The sequence below is a fragment of the Sarcophilus harrisii genome, chromosome 2 (assembly GCF_902635505.1).
Source record: "Sarcophilus harrisii chromosome 2, mSarHar1.11, whole genome shotgun sequence".
Taxonomy (NCBI): Eukaryota; Metazoa; Chordata; class Mammalia; order Dasyuromorphia; family Dasyuridae; genus Sarcophilus; species Sarcophilus harrisii.
The window spans coordinates 473,815,196-473,836,556 of NC_045427.1; the positions used below are offsets into that span (position 1 = coordinate 473,815,196).

A 21,361-nucleotide genomic window follows, 5' to 3' on the forward strand; every position below is an offset into this window, starting at 1 on the left:
AGAATCAAATGCCACCTCCTCTTGGAGACTCAGTGGTTTTCAAAACCTGCTTTTTCAGTCTCTTTCCAATCTTATATTGGAAAATTCTCCTCTGTGAGTAAATCCTGTAACTCAGACATGCTAGCTGCCCCCAGTTCTGTAAATACCACTCTCTGTCTCCATCAGCCCCCTTGCACTGGCCATTTCTATTTTCTCTAAACCTTTGCCTCCAAGAATCCGTTTTCCTTTAAGACTTAGCACATACACAAAAAAACAAAAAGACAGCCCAAGTCTCACCATCTACGCGGAATCTCTCCTGAAGCCACTCCCCCCCCCTAGTGTCCACCCTCCCCATGTAACACGTATGCAATATATCTGTGCCATAGGTATGCATGCAAATATCCACCCGCATACATTAACATATACCCTTATGTAAAATTAAATTATATATAAGCTCCCTAAGGACAGAGCTTGTTTCACTTTCACCTTTGAATCCTCCGTATTCAGCAGGAGGCAGAGTGATATAGTTGGAAGAGCTAGATTCAATTCTTACTTCTGGCACTCACTGGTCGTGTGTTTCTACATAAGTTACCTGGCCTCCCCGGGCCTTAGTTTCCTCATCTGGAAAATGGGGGTGGTGATGGAGCTTGTTTTGAGGGACTGCTGTTGAGAATCCAATGAGAATGTCTGTAAAGAGTTTTGCAAAACTGATGGCTATTCTTATTATGAAAAGGAAAGAAGCTTCTGTTTAGGGTGCAAGGCCATAACCTGGACTCCTCCCACCTTTCCAGCCTTCCCACACCTTATTCACATCCGTGGGTACCTACAAAAGTTCAGAGCCTTTAGCTTCCTTGTGGTTCCTCCCACTAGGCCCTCCACCTCCTGACCCAGACATCCTCTCTGGCTGTCTTCCACACCCAGACTGTTCTGCCTTTTCACCTCCAAATCCCAGCTTCTTTCAAGCCTCAACTACAAGCCCTCCTCCCCTCCCCCCACCCCCCTTCTCCAAGAAAACAGTTGCGGATCCCTTACTTCCAGTGGCTTCCCTCTGGCTATTATTTCTTATTTATCCTGGGTATTGGTACCCGATTGTTGTGCATTGTCTCCCTCATTAGAGAGCTGGGGTTGTTTTTTGCTGCTGTATCCCCAGCACTTGGTCCGGTGCCTGGCACATAGTAGGCACCTAATAACTGCTTGCTGACTGACTGTGGAAGACATTTTACAAAGAAGGGGCGTATGTGAAAGGCGGTAGAATCGGGGCTGGACTGGGTGACAATGACGCCTGCAGATTCTTCCAGGTCTATAATTCTGTCGTTGAGAGGTATCGGCCCGGCCCAGAAAAGGTGGCTCTGATCTAAGCTCCCAATGGCACAGCATGTGCAGAGCTCTCTGCGGTGCCATTCCCGTTACAATGATCCCAGAGCCCACAGCCTGGCGGGAAAAGCTCTGGGCTGCCCCAGGTCCGCGATGGCGGGCCCTCAGGAGAGGCTTGCTGGCCTGTCACTCAAGAACGAGAATCCTGCTTTACCCCATAAGGTTGCTGTAGGAGGCAAATGAGGACTGACGGAAGGGAAGGCACCTTGAGGCTTTGGTATCACAAAGGCAAGGGCTGAGGTTCAGTGCCATCAAATGCGCCCTGGAGGACCAGGGGCTTCCCTGGGCCAGAGGATTTCTGTGATGGATGAGTGTTAAGCTGCTGGATCTAAGGCTTCTCTCTCAAACCTAATTCTCTCCTCTCTTCTCCTGTCCCCTATGTCTGTCTGTTGCTTTCTGTCTTGCCTTTTCACCAAACCCGCTTCCGGGGGACAGAACCGCATGCACGAGTCCCTCATGCTCTTCGACTCCATCTGTAACAACAAGTTCTTCATTGATACCTCCATCATTCTCTTCCTCAACAAGAAAGATCTATTTGCTGAGAAGATCAAGAAGTCGCCCCTGACCATCTGCTTCCCTGAATACACAGGTATGTGTCCCAGGGCCCTTGGGGCCAGGAAGCCAGAGACAGACTCGGTAGAGCTGCCCATGGAAAGTGGAGAAGGCTACCTAGGGAGGAGGCCCCCAGGTCTGATGGGGGATGCTTCGAAAACCCCCCAGAGAGTCCATGAATAGATGTCGGAGTTTGGGGGTGAATTCTAGGTGCGTTCTGCCCCTCACGTTCCAAGTAGAGACTCATTCGTATACCCTTACAATAAAACCAGGACAGGGCATATTAACTGTACCTCAGTTTAACCCTCAGAGTTTTCTCAGGTCCTTTATTCTCACTCGGCTCTGCCCTCTCCTTCACTTGTCCTTCCTCTCTGTTCCCATAACTCTATAGGTGAGCTTTCATCCCCACCCACAACACTTGCAGCCACCATTGCATCCACCTCTTTTCCTTCATGTTTGGTTTTCTCTCCCCTCCTTCCTCATCTCATTCTCATATCAAACTCTGCCCACTTTCCTAAGACTTCTCCATCTCCAATCATTCTTTTCTCTGTCTTCACTGCAAATATGGCTGACACCAGGATGGATTCCCAGAAGCTGAAGAAACTTCCAGGTCTTCAAAGACAGGGATAATAATCATCTGCTTTAGGTAGCTGGGCCCTGAGCTTCCCAAAGATGTGTCCTTGAGAAGTGCATAGTCTAGAGGGGGACTAATACAGACATGATGGAGAACTAGAGAACTGTTCTTCTGGGGCAGGGGCAGGATGGTGTGGGACAGACTGGCTGGTGCTGGAGACTTGAGAGGAATGGGCAATTCTGGCCAAGCTTTATGGAGGAGGCAATAAAAAACCAAAAGGGATCCTCACCTGCCTAGCATACTTCTCCCAAGGTGTGAAGACAAAGTGGAAGTTGTGGAAAAGGGACCAGATTTTTCCTTACCATTCTTCTTCCTGCAGGACCTAGCTTAAGTGAGTTGTAAAGTTATAATAAGGGACTATTAACTGACTTCTCTACCCTTCTACATACTGGTACCAATCTCAAACTTTCCTTCCCAATTTCTTCAATCCAATAAATATTTTAAGCACTTGCTATATGTGAGGTACTTGCAGTATTTATCCTCAGTTTTTTTTTTTTTTTTTTTTTAACTAAGACTTGTCAGGTACAGGGCTCACCTTGTGCCCTGAGAAATGTGACCATTGGGAGGGTCCCCAACACTTTTTTGAGCTACTTTTAACACCCCTGGCACATAGTAATCTGCTCCCTTCCATGGACAATATAAAACCATTCCCATTATAAATAACTCAAGAGTTTAAGTGAGCCACAAAAATTGCCAAGTTAGTGAGCAAACAGCACCCATGGGAAGCCACTAACACTATGCAGGGCCCTATAGATCACGTTGGAAAACAAGCATGTGTGAAATTGCATCACCCTCCTGAAGGTAGCTGGTTGTATTGTTTTGGAGGAAGCCACTAATGTGGGGACAGAGATAGTGAGAAAACTCGGACCTGCTCTTGGGTCTACTGAGGATTCAAATAGCCTAAGAGAGCTTTTAGGGTTAAGTTGTGTCAGCCTCCATTCCCTCTGTGTCTAAGAAGCATGATTATCTTAACAGGTGGCAAGGAAGAATGTTTGGATAAGGCATTATTGATGTTATAGAGACTTAAATGCTAAGTCAAGGATCCTGCTTCTAGTTCTAGCCATATACAAGTATTACATGTGCAATCTTGGAGACAATCACTACCTCTCCTGAGGCCAAATTTCTTCTGCAAAATGGGTTTGGTAATGGTGTCCTATTAGTCTCATGAGGTTACTCCGAGGAGCCAATGAGGTAGTGGAAGGAAAATTAGAGCCCTGTGCTAGGAACTACAAGCCTAGCAATATGAAGAGATCCCTTGCCCTCGAGGAACTTGTGGGAGAATAGGAGACATAAGACAAGCAGACACATACCTATAATACAAGGCAGACTATATAAGCAGCAAGGGGGGAGTATAAACCTTTGGAAGGAGAATTAGGGGAACCAGTGAGTGCTTCTGGAAAGCTGTAGTCTAAGTTAGGTCTTGAAGGACAGGTAGAATTTTGACAAGTAGAGAGGAAACAGAGAATTTCAAAAGAAAGAAATCAACATGAGTTTAAAAAAAAAAATGGAGGCAGAAAAGTGCTGAGCCTATTTGGCAAACGGAATAGCCAGTCCAATATAGCTGGAAGGCAGAATATAGGTGGGAGGCGAGTGTTCATTTGTGTTATGGCTAATCTCTTACAGAGTGATTAGAATGCAGGTTAAATTAGTTAATTTGGACCTATTTAAGAGATGGGAATTTTTAAAAACGGTTTTGAGCAGAAGAAACTGAGGAATGAAAGGTGCTGTCCATGCGAGGCATTTATATTTTATAGAAAAAGCTTTGGATCGGAGGCAGGAGAGCTACATTCAACTCCCAGCCCAATCACTAATCAACTGTGTGAAAAGACTCTCGAGTTTTTTCATCTGGAAAAAAAAATGGGATCTCTGTAAGCCCAGAGAGTTGGGGTGAGGATCGAGGAAGATGGAAGTTTAAAATACTCGCGTCAAAGGCTGAGCCTCCTTCCCCCCGTCATTGTCGGGGTTGAAGGACCAGCGGATGCCCAGAAACCCGGGCTGGCCATCCTGCCCTTGGCGCTTTGCTTCTTCCCATCCGGTGCGTCCGTGCGACAATCTGCTCCTTCCCCCTTAGCCCTGAGCCTAAGGCTCCGTCTCCTCTCTCCTCCTGCAGGCCCTAACACCTATGAAGATGCAGCCGCCTACATCCAAGCACAATTCGAAAGCAAAAACCGCTCACCCAACAAAGAGATTTACTGTCACATGACTTGTGCCACAGACACGAATAACATCCAGGTGGTATTCGATGCCGTCACCGACATCATCATTGCCAACAATCTCCGGGGATGCGGCTTATACTGACCTCTTGTCCTGTGTAGCAGCTTATTTGGTAATGATTCCAACACTCACAGAAAGTCTTCTCTCTCTCTCTCTCTCTATCTCTCTCTCACACACACACACACACACACACACACACACACACACACACACACATGCAAGTTGGTAAATAAAATTTTAAAAGGCATAACAGAAAATTATATATATACAAACATATATATAAAATCTTTTTAGTTTGTCTTAGAGAGAACTGCGGACAGACCCGACTACCTTGTGACAGCTCAAGGCTTTCCCTGGGGGGGTCTGACAAAACGGGAGGAAAAAGAGAGCCCAGACCTCCTTCTCGACTCTCTGTAAAGGTGGTTGGAGTCTGTCCTGCCAGTCCCACTGACCCCACAGTGCACAGCTTACTTCCGACGGGAGGGGGAGGGAGCTGTCCCAGGTTCCCCAGTATGCAGGGGGCAGCAGCTGAGCCAAGTGGGTGCAACTCTTGTCTTTCCTAAAGCTTGCGAGACAAACACGAAACGTTTCCCTCCTGCCCCTCCTCCCCCTATCTCCCCCGAGCGCCCGGGCGGATGGTGTCTGCTCTTTGACACCAGCAGCGGGAAGGGGGCGCCCCGCACCAGAGCGCAAACGTTCCCGGAAAGAGTAGAAATCGACTGGAGGGGAGGCCTTTGTGGGGGCAAGGCGGCGGCCGGGGCGGGGAGGGCTGCGCCCCTCGGGGAGAAAGGAGGTTGGGGGGTCCCTGCCTCCTCCCCCTCCCCCAGCCGCTTTCTAGAACCCTGTGAGAGAGGGTCCCCTACAAACTGCAGCGCTGCCCGTCCCCTCCCCCCCGCCCCCCGCCCCCCGCCGGGGTGCCCTCCCCTGCCCCGCCCCCACCCTAACAAGTTGTACAAACATTGCTTTGTTGTTGTTGTTCCTTAAGAAAAAAAGGCAGAGAGCGGCCAGGCCGGACCCCGTCTGTCCCGCGGAGCCGGGGGGACGGCCCGTGTCTGTAGAATGCCGTAGCCTCTGGTTGTAGCCGAGTCTTTGCGTTTAGAAGCCCGATGACACCCAGACAGAAGCCCCCCTCCCCCTCCCCCATTTCTCACGTGCTTTGTGGCTAAGGACGCATCCTCTTCCCGACCGCCCCGGGTCCCCTTAGTTTGTGGCGCTGCCCCGCGGCCGGCTCCCCTCCCCGGGCGGCGGCAGTGCCGGCCGTCTGAGGGCGCCGCGCCCCCCCCCCCCCCCCCCCCCCCCCCCCCCCCCCGCCCCCGCCCCCGCCCCTTAGGCACGGCTGCCTCCTAGGTCCCGCTCTCCGAGCCGACAGACGCCTGTCACTCACCCCGCAGGTTCGCATAGAAAAGCACAGCGCGCACCGGCTGGTAGCTGCCGACAAATACGTGTGTTTCTCTTTTTTCTCTCTCCCTATTTTCCTCCCATATTTTTTAAATTCTCTTATCTGGACTTTTTTTGGTCCTGACGCATACTGTGTATCACATGCCAAGACAAGCTTCTAAGCTCTTCAGGGGATCTTGGGGTTTCATTCCTTTTTTTTTTAATTTTTAAACTTTTTTTTTTTTAATGTTCTTAACCTTCCTAGTGAATGCTTTTCTTTTGTGCTGTTCTTCCTTCTTCCTCCTTTGTTTTAGTGGATTGTGTTTTCTCTCTCATGTGGAGATGTTTGTGCTGCAGAAACAGAACAAAAATTAAAAACACACCAAAAAAATTTTAAAACATCACAAAACAGAAAAAAAAAATCCTACACTCAAATTAAAAAAAAAATCGAATGTAGTGTTTACATCAAAGCCACCATTTTCATGTCCTTTTGTCATTTCTACTTTGATTAGTAACCAAACCCCGTGACCTCTTCACAATTTCACTTTTAAGACAACTTTTGCGACAGAACCAGTCACAGACATTTCAAATAAAAGAGGAAGCAACCAAAACAAAAACACACAAACACACACACAAACTTTAAAAAAAAAGGAAAAAAAAGAAAAAAAAAGCCCATGGGTCTTTCTAAGCCTTTCTATTCCCAATCAGTGAGGTTTCTGTGATTATCTTACACACTGCCAGTCTATTTCTCTGACTAATGGAAAATTCATGTGTAGCTCAATAAAGAGAATGTTTGTCTGTATTCTTGAGACTATGACCATTTGATTTGGATTTCATGTGTTTGTGAAAGATAAAAGATAATTTGTTCTCTTTTGCTGGGTATGAAAGTCATCAGTCAACAAGCATTTATTAGGCACCTACTATTTACCAGGAACTGTGCTAAGCACTGATAATTTAAAAAAAAAAAAAAAAAAAAAGGACAAAAAGTCACTTCCCCCAGGAAGCTCACATCTGAACAGAGTAGACAACAAACACAGTCAGGATGAATTATTCTTCTCTGGGTCACATGAACTTGGGAACTTGGTCCTTGGTCAGCACTGGGTTTAAAGGATGCAGGTATCTTCCAAGTTTTCTTCCAATGCCCTTAGCATGTGGAACCTCATACAACAAAAAACCCCGTCACAGGCAGTGTGATGCAAAGGTAAAGTACCGAGCATGGGATCAGGATGAAGTGAATTCACATTAAAATGAACCAAGGAATAGCAGTAGAACTTTTCTCACATTTGTTACAAGGCTTAAATGAAATGATAGTAATGTTTTGCAAACTTTTAAGCATCATCTAGATGCTATTATTTCCCTTTCCTCAATCCCATTCCACTCTATTGATTTCCTTCTGGATAAGTTAGTTTTATAGGAGAAAGGAGACATGACCAAAGGTTCCTGATTTAAAAGCAAAACCTACTTTCTCTCTGGCCCAACCACCACCTTCATGCTACCTCTCCCCCAATCTGTGTCACTCATTAAAGAAAAGGCTCAAAATGAATCTGTAAGATGTTATTATTAACAGGAGAAAGGGAGAGTAACTACTGGCAAAGAAAGGAATCTCTGATCAAGACAGAAAGTTGATTGCCACAACTCAACTGCCTTGTTCTGAAGTCCTATATCCTGACTTAAGAAACCAGGCTCTGGTTACATACCTGTGACTCACATCCAGGCCACATTACAAGTCACGTTACAAGATATAAGCAGTTTCCTCATGACACACAGATAGGAAAACAAGCATTCCCTCCATTTTAAACATGAAAAAACCAAGACACTTCTGATTAGAAGTAATTTGTCCAGGGCCAAAGAGCTATTAAAATGTGAGCCAATGTGTGAATTCAAATTTTTGAATCCAGTGCTCTGCCTACAACAAAATGCACGGAAGGAAACTATTCTTTTGTATGTCTTATCAAAAAAGTAGTTTAGTTTCTTTCTACTTAGTAGCAAAGATGATTAGGAAGATGCCTTCAAGGCAAATACCTACCAAGAGACATGTAACTGATGTGGTCCAAGCCAGATCTGAGCTCTTGATCTTGAGCTCTTGCTCCATGATGCAAGTGAACTTTGTCACTTCCTTCCTGAGCTAATTCACCCCCTTGAAAGTTAGAATCTCTAATTCTCTGAATCAGTGAATGCTAGTTTGAGAGGGAGACGGAGGTCCATATTGCAATCTCCCAGACTAACAAACACACACACATACATATATATAAAACACGCACATATATACATATATGTGTGTGTGTGTGTGTGTGTATAATATAAAATAAACCACATCTCCATGGATTCTATTGCAAAACTGATCTTGCCAAAAAAAAGTGGAAACATTTCTTCTTCCTAGCTTTAAAATGAGAAAATCTGAGAGAATAACATCAGATGGAAGACATATAATATTAGACCACATACAATCCCTTTTGTTAGCCTTAGGCCCTTGCTTTTATTTGTCAGTAACAATAAGCTCATTTTAATACCCTGGAAATAATCAGTCAGCAAATACTCATTGCTTATTCTGTCATCATCTCAGCAAATCATTTCAGCACATATTGACTATCAAGGGCAAATTGGCCTTATATTAGGTACTATTGGAAATATAATCTTTTGCCCTCATGACATATAGAGATTTTGTAAGTATGTGGACATAACAACTGATATAATGGATTTGGGGTACAAAGACTTGGATTTTGATTCCATCTCTGCTCTATACTACCTGTGCAGTCTTGAGCAAATCACTTAATTTCTTTAAACTATTTTCTATAAAATGGAGGGTAAAGCAAGGAAGAGGGGGAATAATTGGACTATATATGTAAGTCTCATCCAGATGTCAGTTCTATAAACCTCTGCAAATTACAGTTTGAGGTAGAAGGTATTGTAGTATTACAATAGAGACCTATTGAGAAGAGAAGGAGATCCTCTTTAACTACAGGAATCAGAAGACACTTGAACTGAGCCTTGAAGGAAGAGTAAGGGATGGATGGGTAGTTTGGTATTCCAGCCCCAACGGGCAGGGCAAACAAAAGCACTAAAGTGGGAAAAGTTCAGAACATTGTTCTCCTCTAACACTAGGGATAAGTTACTGTTTCTGGAGGTGCTTACTCTCCAAGTGGGAAAAACATACACACACATGAAACAAGCAAAGCAATTAACTGCAACAAACTATGTTTTTTTTTTTTAATCAAAGAATAGTGAAAAGTGTTGATTAGACAGTGGGAGCAAAACATGGAGAAATCTTACAACCCTGATGAAATAGTGCAGCGATGCTTCAGGTTTGCCTCCTAATGGAAGGGTTCCTGCTGGTGGGGCTAGTTTTCCTTTGAGAGCTTACTTCTTACTTTAGGCCGTCATGTGTTAGTGTTAACTCAGAAGTTCATCCCATTTATTGTGATTTGTTTTCCTCAACTCAGATGACATTTTCAATTCAAAGCCAGACCACAGAGAAAAAAAACCATAGTTAAGGTCAACCTCCCTAGGTAGTAGCTTTCATTGACTCAAAAGTGAAATGGTACATGTGAGCACAGCTGAATGCCAGAGACCTTGGGTTCAAATGGCTTAAAACCAAAAACATTCTAGGCAGGCTCCCTCCTACATGTTATAGAAGTGTCTGTGCCAATGATAATCAGGCAAACATAAAAACATGTATATCCCTTCTTCCTCCATGTAAAAGCCATGTTCCTCTCAAGGCACTTCTTTTTTTGACTCTTGTCTAAAGCTGTGTGATTTTAGGAGGGGGATGGGAAAACCTTTTTTTTCCCTCCCCCAAGAAAAATACGGGTACAGAGTATAGAGAAAAATGAACAATGAGAACAAGAAGTAGAATTAGCCTGGGGAAAGAAAAAAAGACATGACTTAATCAAGATGTTCTACAGAAGATACTAATTTACCGTTCTTTCATTCCACTGAAGACTGAACCCAAGAGCTGGGTCCTTAATTTCAGCTGATGAATTCATCAAGTCTCTTATTTAGAGAATAAGAAACTTGCAAAGGGGTTATGTCACAGGGAAGTGACTGCTATAGAAATGTAAAAAATTCATGGCTGTTCCCACTAAACCTGAGATGAATAAAATTAGGATTTAAAATAACTTCAGCAAAAATGAAATTTAATTATTTCTTAATAGGAAGAAATGGCTACTGATGTGGGAAATTATATCAGAATCAGCTGTGTTGAAGTCAGAATAAGGACAAGTTAGAGCAAAGGCCAAAATTAGTATCAAATTAGAAGGAGTAAAAACTATTGGAGGCAAAACAGCTCTAATGAGACCTATTCAAAGAAGCCATTTATGATAATCACATTATGATTATTTTTGGAAATGGAAAGACTACATAAGTAAATAAGACATTTATTAATGTTGGACATCATTTTTTCCAAAAATCTAGCTCAACCTTTTCTGAACTTATTTCTTAAAGAGAGAATAAAATGAAGGGCTCGGACTCAATGATCACCAAGATCCCTTCTGGCTCTAATTCTACGATCCTTGTCAGGCTGGGAGATTGGGCAGCCAAGAGCAGTTTAGAAAGCCATCTCAATACAAATCATCGAAGAGGATGCCTTATATAGGCAAGGGAAATAAGTCTATAGAAGTTTGGAATGAGACCCAACTGACCCACATTATTCTAGGAACGTATGAAATAGGAAACTGCATAAAGTAAATAAAATGAAAAGCCTACAATCTAGCTTCATAATTAGTTAGCATCATCAAATTTGAGCCTTAATATTTCAGTACCTGATGTTCAATGTGAAGTAACTGAAATGGAACACAAGAAAATAAGCTGAAGACACTGGCTAGGTCAGTAACACCAAGGAAATGTATACGTGGAAGTGATAGACTCAAAAGTATTGAGGGATTGTTTTGAAAGATCCCAGGAAGGCAAAGCCAGAAAACTGGGGTCATGAATATTTATTACTCAAAAAGTTATCAAAAAAAAAAAAAAAAAAAAAAAAAAAAAAAAAAAAAACCAGTAAGCATTAATCCCCACTCCTATTTTTTTTATCTTGATAAAATTCTTACATATACACAAATATTGAGGGTATACTTGATGAAAATGTGGGAACCAGATGGTCTTTCTGTCTTCTAACAGGAACCCATTTTTATTGCTATAGATCTAATGGACACGTAAGGTATAAGATGCCAATCTTTGGTTACTGATTTCAAAAAAGCATTTGCTACAAAACCAAACATTCTTCAAACCTCTTTTCCCCACAAGGAATCTCCCACACATATTAATACCAGAAAAGATTCTCTGATAAATGCAGAGAAATGCTATTGGGATGCCTGATTATTAATTTCAAGTGAGGTATAAGCCATAAATAATGTTTTGTGCTAGGTTCAAAAGAAGGGGATTTCCTAAGGATTATAAGGTCCTCCAGATGCTCCTGTTGTAGTCAATATTGTGCTAATTGCACTAAGCCTCAAAATGTCACAGAAATTCCTCAATCTTCAGGACCATTCTGTTGCCACCAGGACAAAATACAAATTCAAAACAAGCATTTAAAACAAACACTTAGCAGTTTGCTTCCCACTTTTCAGATTTAGTCATGACTATAATGCATTCTTTCCTCCTTCTGCCTCTTGGAATACCTAGATTCCACCAAGGATCAGCCTTGGTGATCCTTCTCGAAGTCTTTCTTAATCTCTCTTCCCCCAAATTAGTACTTGCTCTTTTCAAATTGCCGTACATTTACTTATCTGTAAATATACTGCATATTTCCCCAGTAGAATGGGACTCCCTGAGGAAAGGAACTTTTTAAAATAGATATCTTACAAATGTTCATTACCTAATACATAAGATGTAGGCCTAATAATTCACACAGGAAAACACTACTGTCCAGTAGGATCCGCAGTTGAATGGACAATTCATTTTATTAGTCTAAATACATGTATGAAGTAAGGATTGAAGATGGAGAATTAAATGGACCTAACCTGAATAGAAAGAGGACAGTAGATGGTATCGTATTGGGAAATCACAACATGCTCTCAAGTAATTTCAAGCTGTTCATTGGGGCAAAGATTCACCTTTTTAATATAAATGTATGACCACAAATCTTGGAACACCATCATCTCTGAATGATGGATGCCCGCACAGGATGATATATAGTTTGCTGGTGGGGCAGGGAGAGTATTGGGCCTGGAGGCAGAAAGACCCTTCTTCCCGAGTTCAAGTCTGACCTCAGACCCTTCCTAGCTACAAGATTGAGGGCAAGCCACTTAGCCTGTCCCAGTCTCTTCATCTATAGAAATAAAAACTAAAACAGCAAGCCACTTCAGTATTTTTGTCAAAAAAAAAAAAAAAAAAATCCAAATGGATCATGAAGGGTAAGACACAACTGAACAACAGCACTGGATGATAAAACTAAGAGGGAGGAAATCCTCACACTGATGAAATCACAGGGTCACAAACATTTACCACTTTTATCACAATGATATACTGATATAACCTGGACAAGAAATAAGGAACAGTCCTAAAAGTAATCTCTAAATATTTCCAAACTCAGTACCATTTTAAGTCACAAATTAAGTAAGTAGGATACCGCTCCAAATTTTATAAACATTTGTCACACAGAATCTGTATTGAATCCAATAGGTATAAGGAAACATAAAGGTGTACCCCTCTTTTTTAAAGATGCTAAATATGTAAATTATGTACAATAATATCATAGAATTGGCTTTACTTTCTCTAATAAATGTAAAGGAAAATAAAACCAAACTAAAAAGTGGGGAAAATGGCTTTATCGAAAAACATTTTAATGGCACATGGAAACTAAAATGTGATTCAAAGTTGGCACCTCTGAGAAAGGGCTTAGATTCCAACCATGACACACCCAGAATAATTTGTTTTTTATTATTTTAACAACAAAAACAGAAACAAATAACTATGCTCTCAGCAAAACAAAACGAAACAAAAAAATCATAGCAGTTTCCAAAATTTTACTAAACAGCACTGCAATGTAAGGCTTTTGAAAGATTTATTGAAATAAATTACCTTTGCCTACATATTTACTATTCGACCCTTTCCCCAATTACCTTTAAACAGCCTAAAAACTTGCCTTTTAAAACCAAAAACCCCAAAACATTTAACTTTGCCAATAATTCTAGATAATACTGGATACTTCCCGAAAGGATTGTGATAAAGATTGTTTAATTTTTAAAAGTTACTCCAATGGGACAAAGTGAAGTATGTAACCTATGATTGTGTTTCAGCTCAACATTAAATGTGTGAAAAGGTTAGGGAATGGGACCTCCTTTGAAAGCAGGTCTTATCTTTTTAAGTATAATTAAGTTAACTGAAGTAGTTACAAAATTAAGGGCTCAAGACACCAAAGTTTTCTTTATTTCTTCAACAAAACCCTTTGATAATGACTGTCTCATTTACTACACCTGTTTTTTGTCACTCCAAGGACCAAACCCACAGACTTTCCAATTAACAAACATACTTTAACACTGTCAAAAATCCAAACTAGTGCTCACTGTTTAACCCTTTTGGTGCTGACCTTTCCAACATCTAAAGATGGCAACGAAATGAACAGAAGGAAAATGAAAGGACACATGGATGTATACATGAAGGATGCAGCACCAGAGTTAACGGAAATAAAACCAGCTTAGGGCAAGGAGGTGTATAAAGGTTAAGCCCACTGATGGTCTAGATCAAATAGAGGGTTACTTTCCTGCACAAAGCAAGCTATTTATTTTCATCTTTCAATCACATAGCCAAACAACCCTTGTTTCTGCTGCTATATTAAGGACTCATTTTCCATGATTCCTCATACGCCTCTCCTCCTTTCTTAGGAGGAAGTGTTGTTGGGGTTGTCTTTGTAACATAATGAATGCCTCCGTGGTAAGTAGAGGCTTGCTAGCTGATCGAGTAAGTATTCTATGAATTTTTCTGTGCATGTCCCTTGCCATATTTTGAACTAAGATACTAGTACCTTCAATGACCTATGTATAAAGCAAGTAATTTAAGCTGCCTGATCACCCGGCCTGTGGCTATCCTCTCAAGCCACCCCTTGCTACTCCAACCCAACCTGGCAGTTTAGTCAGTGCCAGCAAAGATAACGCTTAAAATTAAAATTGGCTTTTTTCCCCCCCAGAGTGGGCAAGGGAACTGAAGAAGTGTCACATAGAAAATGTTACAAAAAAAGATTAAATTTGTCAGCTGTCCAAATACTAGTAAGACCACATGCTTTATACAGCGGCAATGCAGTCAAGCCCACTCCTCCACGTGGCTGGCAGAACAGGGAAAGGCCTCTTCCTGCTGGGATGAAGTACAGCAGCTCAGCACACTGCTCATGAGGAGGTGGCAGAGGAGGGCAAAAGAGAACGCTAGGAGTTCTGCTGCATCTGAAGTCTTCGTTCAGCAGCAGCAGCCAACATCCTACGGCGTTGGGTCACAGGATCAGAGGATGGGCTCTCCGAGAGTAGACAGCTCTCTGAGGCTGGGTCATCGTCAGAAGTTTTGTTTAAGTAACGTCTGTAAGGAGTAAGGAAGGAAGAGGATGAGAGAGAGAAAGAGAGGAGCTCTGAGATGGAGATTCCCCACGAAAAAGAATGCTCATTCCTAGGCCAAGCTAACAAAGATTCCTTAAGCCCCAGAAAAACATGGTTCCAAGGGATACAAAAGGACTAAAACATTACTTAGGTTGCTGCAGCCACCAGAGATCTCATCTGCATTATGCATGTCACTCTCAAAAAACCTTATGTTATTATGTACTGATCTGCATGTGGTTCCTATGCAACATATACAGGAGGTCCCAAAATTTAGTGAAGTTTCAAGATTAACGATTAAAAACTACACTAATTTTGGGGGACAACCTGCATCAGAGAGCAAACGAATCAAGATATGGTCCTTGTCCCTGGAGAGTCTATTCAGTGCCATCACCTACAACCCATCAAAGACACTCAGGAGCACACACACACACTCACACCATTAATGCTTGTGCCCTCGGTGCAGGACACTCGTCCCACCAGTCAGGACCAGCAGGACTAAGCTCTGCCTACAGCCTGACCTCCAGAGACGCTGCTGCGGGGCCTACTTACCTCCGCGCCTGCTGCAGCAGATCGTCCTTCCGCTGCACTAACATTCGCTGGCGCTCGTCTGCCGACTTGGAGAAGCGGCTTCCCCGGGCTTCAAAGTCCTCCACCTCACTGGGCTCAGCCTCCGCCTCGCTGAAGTCAGCTATCTCTTCCAACCTGGGACTGAGGTCCAGGGGCCCACGCTCAGCCTGGGGGGAGAAGACCAAAGTCAGAATCACCTGAACAAAACACACCTCTAAAAGGCTTTAAAGGCTGGCAAGATCCACCTTGTGATGAAAGAAATAACATCTGGAATATGATGAAACAGAAGAGGAACCTGAGACTCCAGAAAAGTCCACATAAGAGACTTGGTTTAACCTAGATCTTGTTATTCCAAGCCAGGATTATTTTATCATTTTATCCTATTCATACCATTCTTATCACTCCTTGAAATTCTCTCTTTTTTTAATTTTTTTTTTCTGAGGCAACTGGGATTAAGTGACTTGCCCAGGGTCACACAGCTAGGAAGTGTTAAGTGTGTGAGGCTGGATTTGAACTCAAGTCTTCCTGACTTCAGGGCTGGTACTCTATCCACTGTGCCATCCAGCTACCCCATTGAAATTCTGTATGAGGAGCTTTAGCAAAGGATAAGAAGAATACTGGAAATGGAAGAAATACAACCAGACTGGTATAATATTGAGAAATATGCAAATCCACATTTAAAATGTACAACCTGAGTAATAATAGCATTAAGATGTTACATTTGTGTCTCAGATATTATCTGATAAATTTCACTATTTGTTCAAAAACCACCCAAATCACACGTCTCTGTGCCAAGTTTATAACATAGCTAAAATAGAGGGGAAGCAGAAAGAGTTAAGGAATTAAACCAAAAGCATTTTACTTTTCTGAAGGAAAATAAGAACCTTTTCATTTTCTGAATTGGAAGGATCAACACTCATATTTTCTTCAAAAGGAGTAATTGGACACTAACTGGGAAATGAAAGAACAAAGGACAAAATGGGTTTGTTTTGTTTTGTTTTTTAAAGTTCTACAAACATTGGGAAAGATATTAAAAGCCCATCCTCTTGAGCAACAGCCTAACTCTAATACAACAGCACCTGTTCAGTTCTACTGATCAGAGTGATTAAGACTTGGAAGAAACAACTAGGATCATGTAAATTAACCTTCTTATTTTACAGAAATTAAAGGCCCAGAGAGAGAAATAAGTCCATTCAAGTTCACAGAATAAGTAGAAAAGATAGAGATGGCATAAGCAAATAATAAGCAATTCAGTTTGTGGCTTTTTAAATGAAAACTTGTGATTCCTTGACAAGGATAACAATCACATTATTCCCTATTAGAAACACACCTAAAATATAGCAGCCAAGAAAAAGTCTCGACTAGTATCAAAACTTTTTATCTAAGAACCTATTACAATGTTAAATAAAGAATCCCCTAGAACAGAGAGGTCAACCACATAGTTTATAATGTAATTGGAAAATATTTAAGAAAAATAAAGAAGCAATGAAACATGGATAACATTACATTTTAAAATTAAGTCAATTTGCAGCCTGCAGAGATTTTTATGAATGTATCAATGGCCTACATTTCTATTTGAGTTTCACACATTGCCCTAAATCATAAAAATAGGCAAAGAATTTCTAGATGAGAGATTGGGGGTGGGGGCGCAAGAGATAGATTGGGAGGCAGAGATCGTTTGGGAGCAGAAATAGATTGAAGGGGGCAAGAAGGATATTGCTCTTTTGCAGACACAAAAGTATATTTTCTTAATTAGTGTTATGAGTTTACCTGAGTAGAGATTTCATTCTCTTCTTGATCATTTGACCTCTCTACAGAATTGTTCAATGCAGGTCTAAGGCTGTCTGGCCGCTAGAAGGGAAATCCAAATAGATTATATATAACAAAGAGTCACTGAAAGATAAAAAACCTGTATTGGCAATACACAGGGTAAACCTAAGAAAACTCTGATACCCATGGCATAGCAAATTATTGTTGATTATAAAGGAAAAAAATTACAAAATACTCCAAGAGGTCTCTTTACCATCACTGAAGAAGGACTTTGTTGCTTTAGCACACTAGAACTTACAGCCACAATGGAGCAGGGACACTCACAATTCCAGGGCAGAAAAGAGGGCTTGTGGTCAAGACCCTATAAAGATTTCTGAAAATCCCCTGAAACTTGGGAGAGTGCACCCTCCACCCTGAATAGCACTACTTTAACAGAGTTAAAAGCCGAGTAATAGGCTGAGAAAATGAGCAAACAACAGAAAAAGATTCTGACCATAGAAAGTTACTATGGTGACCAGGAAGAGCAAAACACACACTTGGAAGAAGATAAAAGTCAAAGCGACCACATTCAAAACCTCCAAGAAAAATAAGAACTAGTTTCAAGCCATAGAAGAGCTCAATAGGAATCTTGAAAATCAATTATCAGATAAAGAGGAAAAATTGGGAACAGAAATGAGTGTAGCAAAAGGAAATGCAAAAAGTTAATGAGGAAAAGAATGCTTTAAAAAACAAAATTAGTGAAATGGGAAAAGAGGTACAAAAGCTCAGAGGAAAAGAATTCCTTGAAAATTAGAATTGAGCAAATGGAAGTTAATGACTTTGAGAAATCAAGACACAAATACAAATTACAAATAAAACAAAAACCTAAAGAATGAAAAAATGCAAAACAATGTGAAATATCTCACTGGAAAAGTGATCTAGAAAACTGATCCATATAAAAAACAGAATTTTAAAAATTGGCCTATTAAATCAAAAAGAGAGCCTAGACATCATCTTTCAAGAAATTATCAAGGAAAACTTTCCTCATATTCTAAAACCAGAGGATAAAATAGAAATTGAAAGAATCCATCAATCACCTCCTGAAAGAGATCACAAGATGAAAACTCAGAAATATTATGGCCAAATTCCATAACTCCCAAGTGAAGGAAAAAATAATGCAAGTATCCAGAAACAATCAATTCAAGGACAGTAGAATCACATTCAGGATAAGACAAGATAAACAGCTGCTTCATTTAAGATCACAGGGCATGTAATACGATATTCCAGAGAGCAATGAAGCTGAAATTACAACCAAGAATCACTTACCCAGCACAACCGAGTATAATTCCTCAGGGAACAAAAAGGACATTCAATGAAATAGAGGATTTTCAAGCATTCATAACAAAAAGATCAGAGCTAAATAGAAATTTTGCTTTTCAAATATAGGAGACATGTAAAAAGTTAATGAGGAAAGGGAAATCATAAGGGACTTGACAAGGTTTATCTGTTTACATTTCTACATGGGAAGATGATACTTATAACTTCTTAAGAACTTTCTCTTTTTATGGCAGTTAGGAGTATATATAGACAGAGGACACAGGTGTGAGCTGAATATGAATGTATAATATTTTAAAAAGATAAAATCAAGGGGTGAAAAAATGTACTAGAAGAAAGGGAAAGGGAGAGATGGAATCATTATTGATCAGAGAAATGCAAATTAAGACAAATCTGAGATACTACACATCTCTCAGTTTGGCCAAGATAACAAGAAAAAATAATGACAAATGTTCAAGGGAATGTGGGAAAACTGGGACATTGTTGGTAGAAGTGTGAATGGATTCAACCATTCTGGAGAGAAATTTGGAACTATACTCAAAAATTTATCAAACTATGCATACCAGCATTGATTGATGCTGATGTGGGGTATCCCCCAAAATTAGTGTAGTTTTTAGTTGTTAATCTCGACACTTCACTAAGTTTTGGGACCTCCTGTATATGTTGCATAGGAACCACATGCAGATCAGTACATAATAACATAGGGGTTTTTGAGAGTGGCATGCATAATGCAGATGAGGTCATGTTTGTGGCAGCCCTTTCTGTAGTAGCTAGAAAATGGAAACTGAATGGATGCCCATCAGTTGGAGAATGGCTGAATAAATTTGGGTATATGAATGTTATGGAATATTATTGTTCTATAAGAAATGACCAGCAGGATGAAAACAGAGAGGTTGGGAGAGACTTACATGAACTGATGCTAAGTGAAATCAACAGAACCAAGAGATCAACAACAATACTATATGATGATCAATTCTGATGGACGTGACTCTCTTCAACAATGAGAGGATCCAAATCAGTTCCAAGTGATCAGTAATGAACAGAACCAGCTACACCCAGTGAAAGAACATGGGGAAATGAATGTGGACCACAACATAGCATTTACACTATATTATTGTTTGCTTGCATTTTTGTTTTTCTTCTCAGGTTATTTTTGCCCGCTTTCTAAATCCAATTTTTCTTGTGTAGCAAGACAACTATATAAATATATATACATATATTGTATTTAACATATCTTTAACATATTTAACATGTATGGGACTACCTGCCATTTAGAGGAGGGAGTGGAAGGAAGGCGGGGAAAAACTGGAACAGAAGCTTTTGCAAAGGTCAATGTTGAAAAATTATTCATGCATATGTTTTGTCAATAAAAAGCTATAATAAAAAAGAAAAAAAAAAAAAAAAAAAAGGCTAAGATCTCCGCTGCATCCAGGGCAATCTCTAGTCATCCTGTACTATATTTTCTCACTGGACCCAAATAGCTCCAAAGGAAAGAGTGAGACTAGTGATTCACAGCTCTCTTTCACTTAAATCCAATTCACTTGTATGTAATGGCATCACTTCCAATGAAGACAAATAACAAATATACAAATACCAGAAATTAATTTCTTATAACTGAAAACAATTTTTGTTTTTGTCATCCTTAAAACTCAAAACTGACCTGTGCAGGGAAAGGTACTTGAATTCGTCCCTCTAAAATATTGTCTGTTGTTATTTCAACTGAACGTGTCAGTTGTAAATCCTGCAGAACCAGATGATATGGTACCTGGGGAAACATTTCTTGAATCTGATGAGCCTGTAGGAAACAAAAGTGTATCTGAGGATCAAAGTTCAAATTGAATTTTTAAAGCATTCACAGCTACCTGATGAAGATCTAAGAGCAAGATTAACTATAAAATATTCAACAAGTCTACAAAAATTCATTTCTAACAGAAGAATATACTAAGAAATTATATTCTAAAATAAATATAGAAAATATTGACACTTTCCAGACTGAAATAATTATTTTAAAAGTTGATTATTTTTAAGGGCCATAAGGATCAAAAATTCCAGGTATTCCCCAATTTAAGAAGAAATTATATTTCAAAAGTTTTTTTGAAATATATTTTTTTTAAAAACATTTAAGCCAGGAAAACATTTCACTTTGATTAGCATTCTCATTGTTCTCAGGCAGCAAGAAGAATTCAGGGTAAGGGTGAAGTCTATAAACTACAAAAGGTATACAAGTCAGTTATTTTATTATTTGGCTAGCAATAATGGTTCAAATCTTTAGTGGGAAATAGTTCAGGTTTTCAGTGCCAACAGCAGTAGTAAAAAAAAAAAAAAAAAAAAAAAAAAAAGAATAACATAGTCCCAATGAACAACAATAGCTTCCCCTAGGAAGGAAAGGAAGAGAAGAACAGCTGTTCTTAAATATGGATACTCCATGCATCAACAAAAATAGTAATTTTCATATTAAAAATTAGTTGTTAGTATTTGAAATATCTAAGAACCACTCTTCGAGATTATCAATACAATACAATAAAATGTGTTGAGAGCATATATGTACATGTATATATCAGTAATAAGAGAAGAAAATCAATTAAAAACAAAACTGAAAAATCACACTGAAATACCTGAAATATTCTTAGTATTTCAATATACTTTTATGAAAATTTCTTTAAAAACCACAAATCAGGACTATAGCTTCCAACCCCCATTTAGATATAAAATTTCTCCTCTTAGTGTTTTCCTCATTTTCCTAATCAAAAATGCATGAGGCTCATTTTACAAGACCAGTGCATTCTTATGGAAAAGCCACTAAAGGAAATTTTACTAAAATATACATAGTTCCAATAAATTATATACTAAGAACAGACGATATTCCAAACCATTATGTCCTCCTAAAGAATAGCTATTACCTGCTTGAGAGTTCTGAAACACCCCATACTTAAGTTGTAATAGTTCTAATTAAAAAAAAAAAAAAAAAAAGTGGGCTCTATCTACCAAGTTTTGAAAATTGCTGGACTCTAAATGCACCACAACCAATGCTCCAGAAGAGATTATGCCACAGACAGAGAGTTTA

The 21,361-nt window shown here is 40.2% G+C and overlaps 2 protein-coding genes across 4 annotated transcripts in view; one reads left to right on the top strand and one right to left on the bottom strand.

Annotated features, from left to right (window-relative positions):
• The window catches only part of GNAO1 (G protein subunit alpha o1), a 251,196-nt gene extending 244,262 nt beyond the window's left edge, over positions 1-6,934 (top strand). The window contains exons 7-8 of the mRNA XM_031954533.1: positions 1,789-1,942; positions 4,650-6,934. Coding sequence (XP_031810393.1) covers positions 1,789-1,942; positions 4,650-4,837 — 342 coding nt within the window. The 3' untranslated portion in view covers positions 4,838-6,934. The remainder of the gene's footprint in view (positions 1-1,788; positions 1,943-4,649) is intronic.
• The window catches only part of AMFR (autocrine motility factor receptor), a 59,371-nt gene continuing 44,286 nt past the window's right edge, over positions 6,277-21,361 (bottom strand). For 2 of the 3 annotated variants that reach the window (XM_031954532.1, XM_031954529.1), the window contains exons 11-14: positions 19,958-20,092; positions 16,984-17,064; positions 15,196-15,380; positions 12,006-14,629 (exon numbers count right to left, since the gene is read on the bottom strand). In XM_031954532.1, coding sequence (XP_031810392.1) covers positions 14,482-14,629; positions 15,196-15,380; positions 16,984-17,064; positions 19,958-20,092 — 549 coding nt within the window. In that variant the 3' untranslated portion in view covers positions 12,006-14,481. Of the gene's footprint in view, positions 6,482-12,005; positions 14,630-15,195; positions 15,381-16,983; positions 17,065-19,957; positions 20,093-21,361 lie in introns of those variants that run through there. The other variant, XM_031954531.1, reaches the window with a different exon arrangement.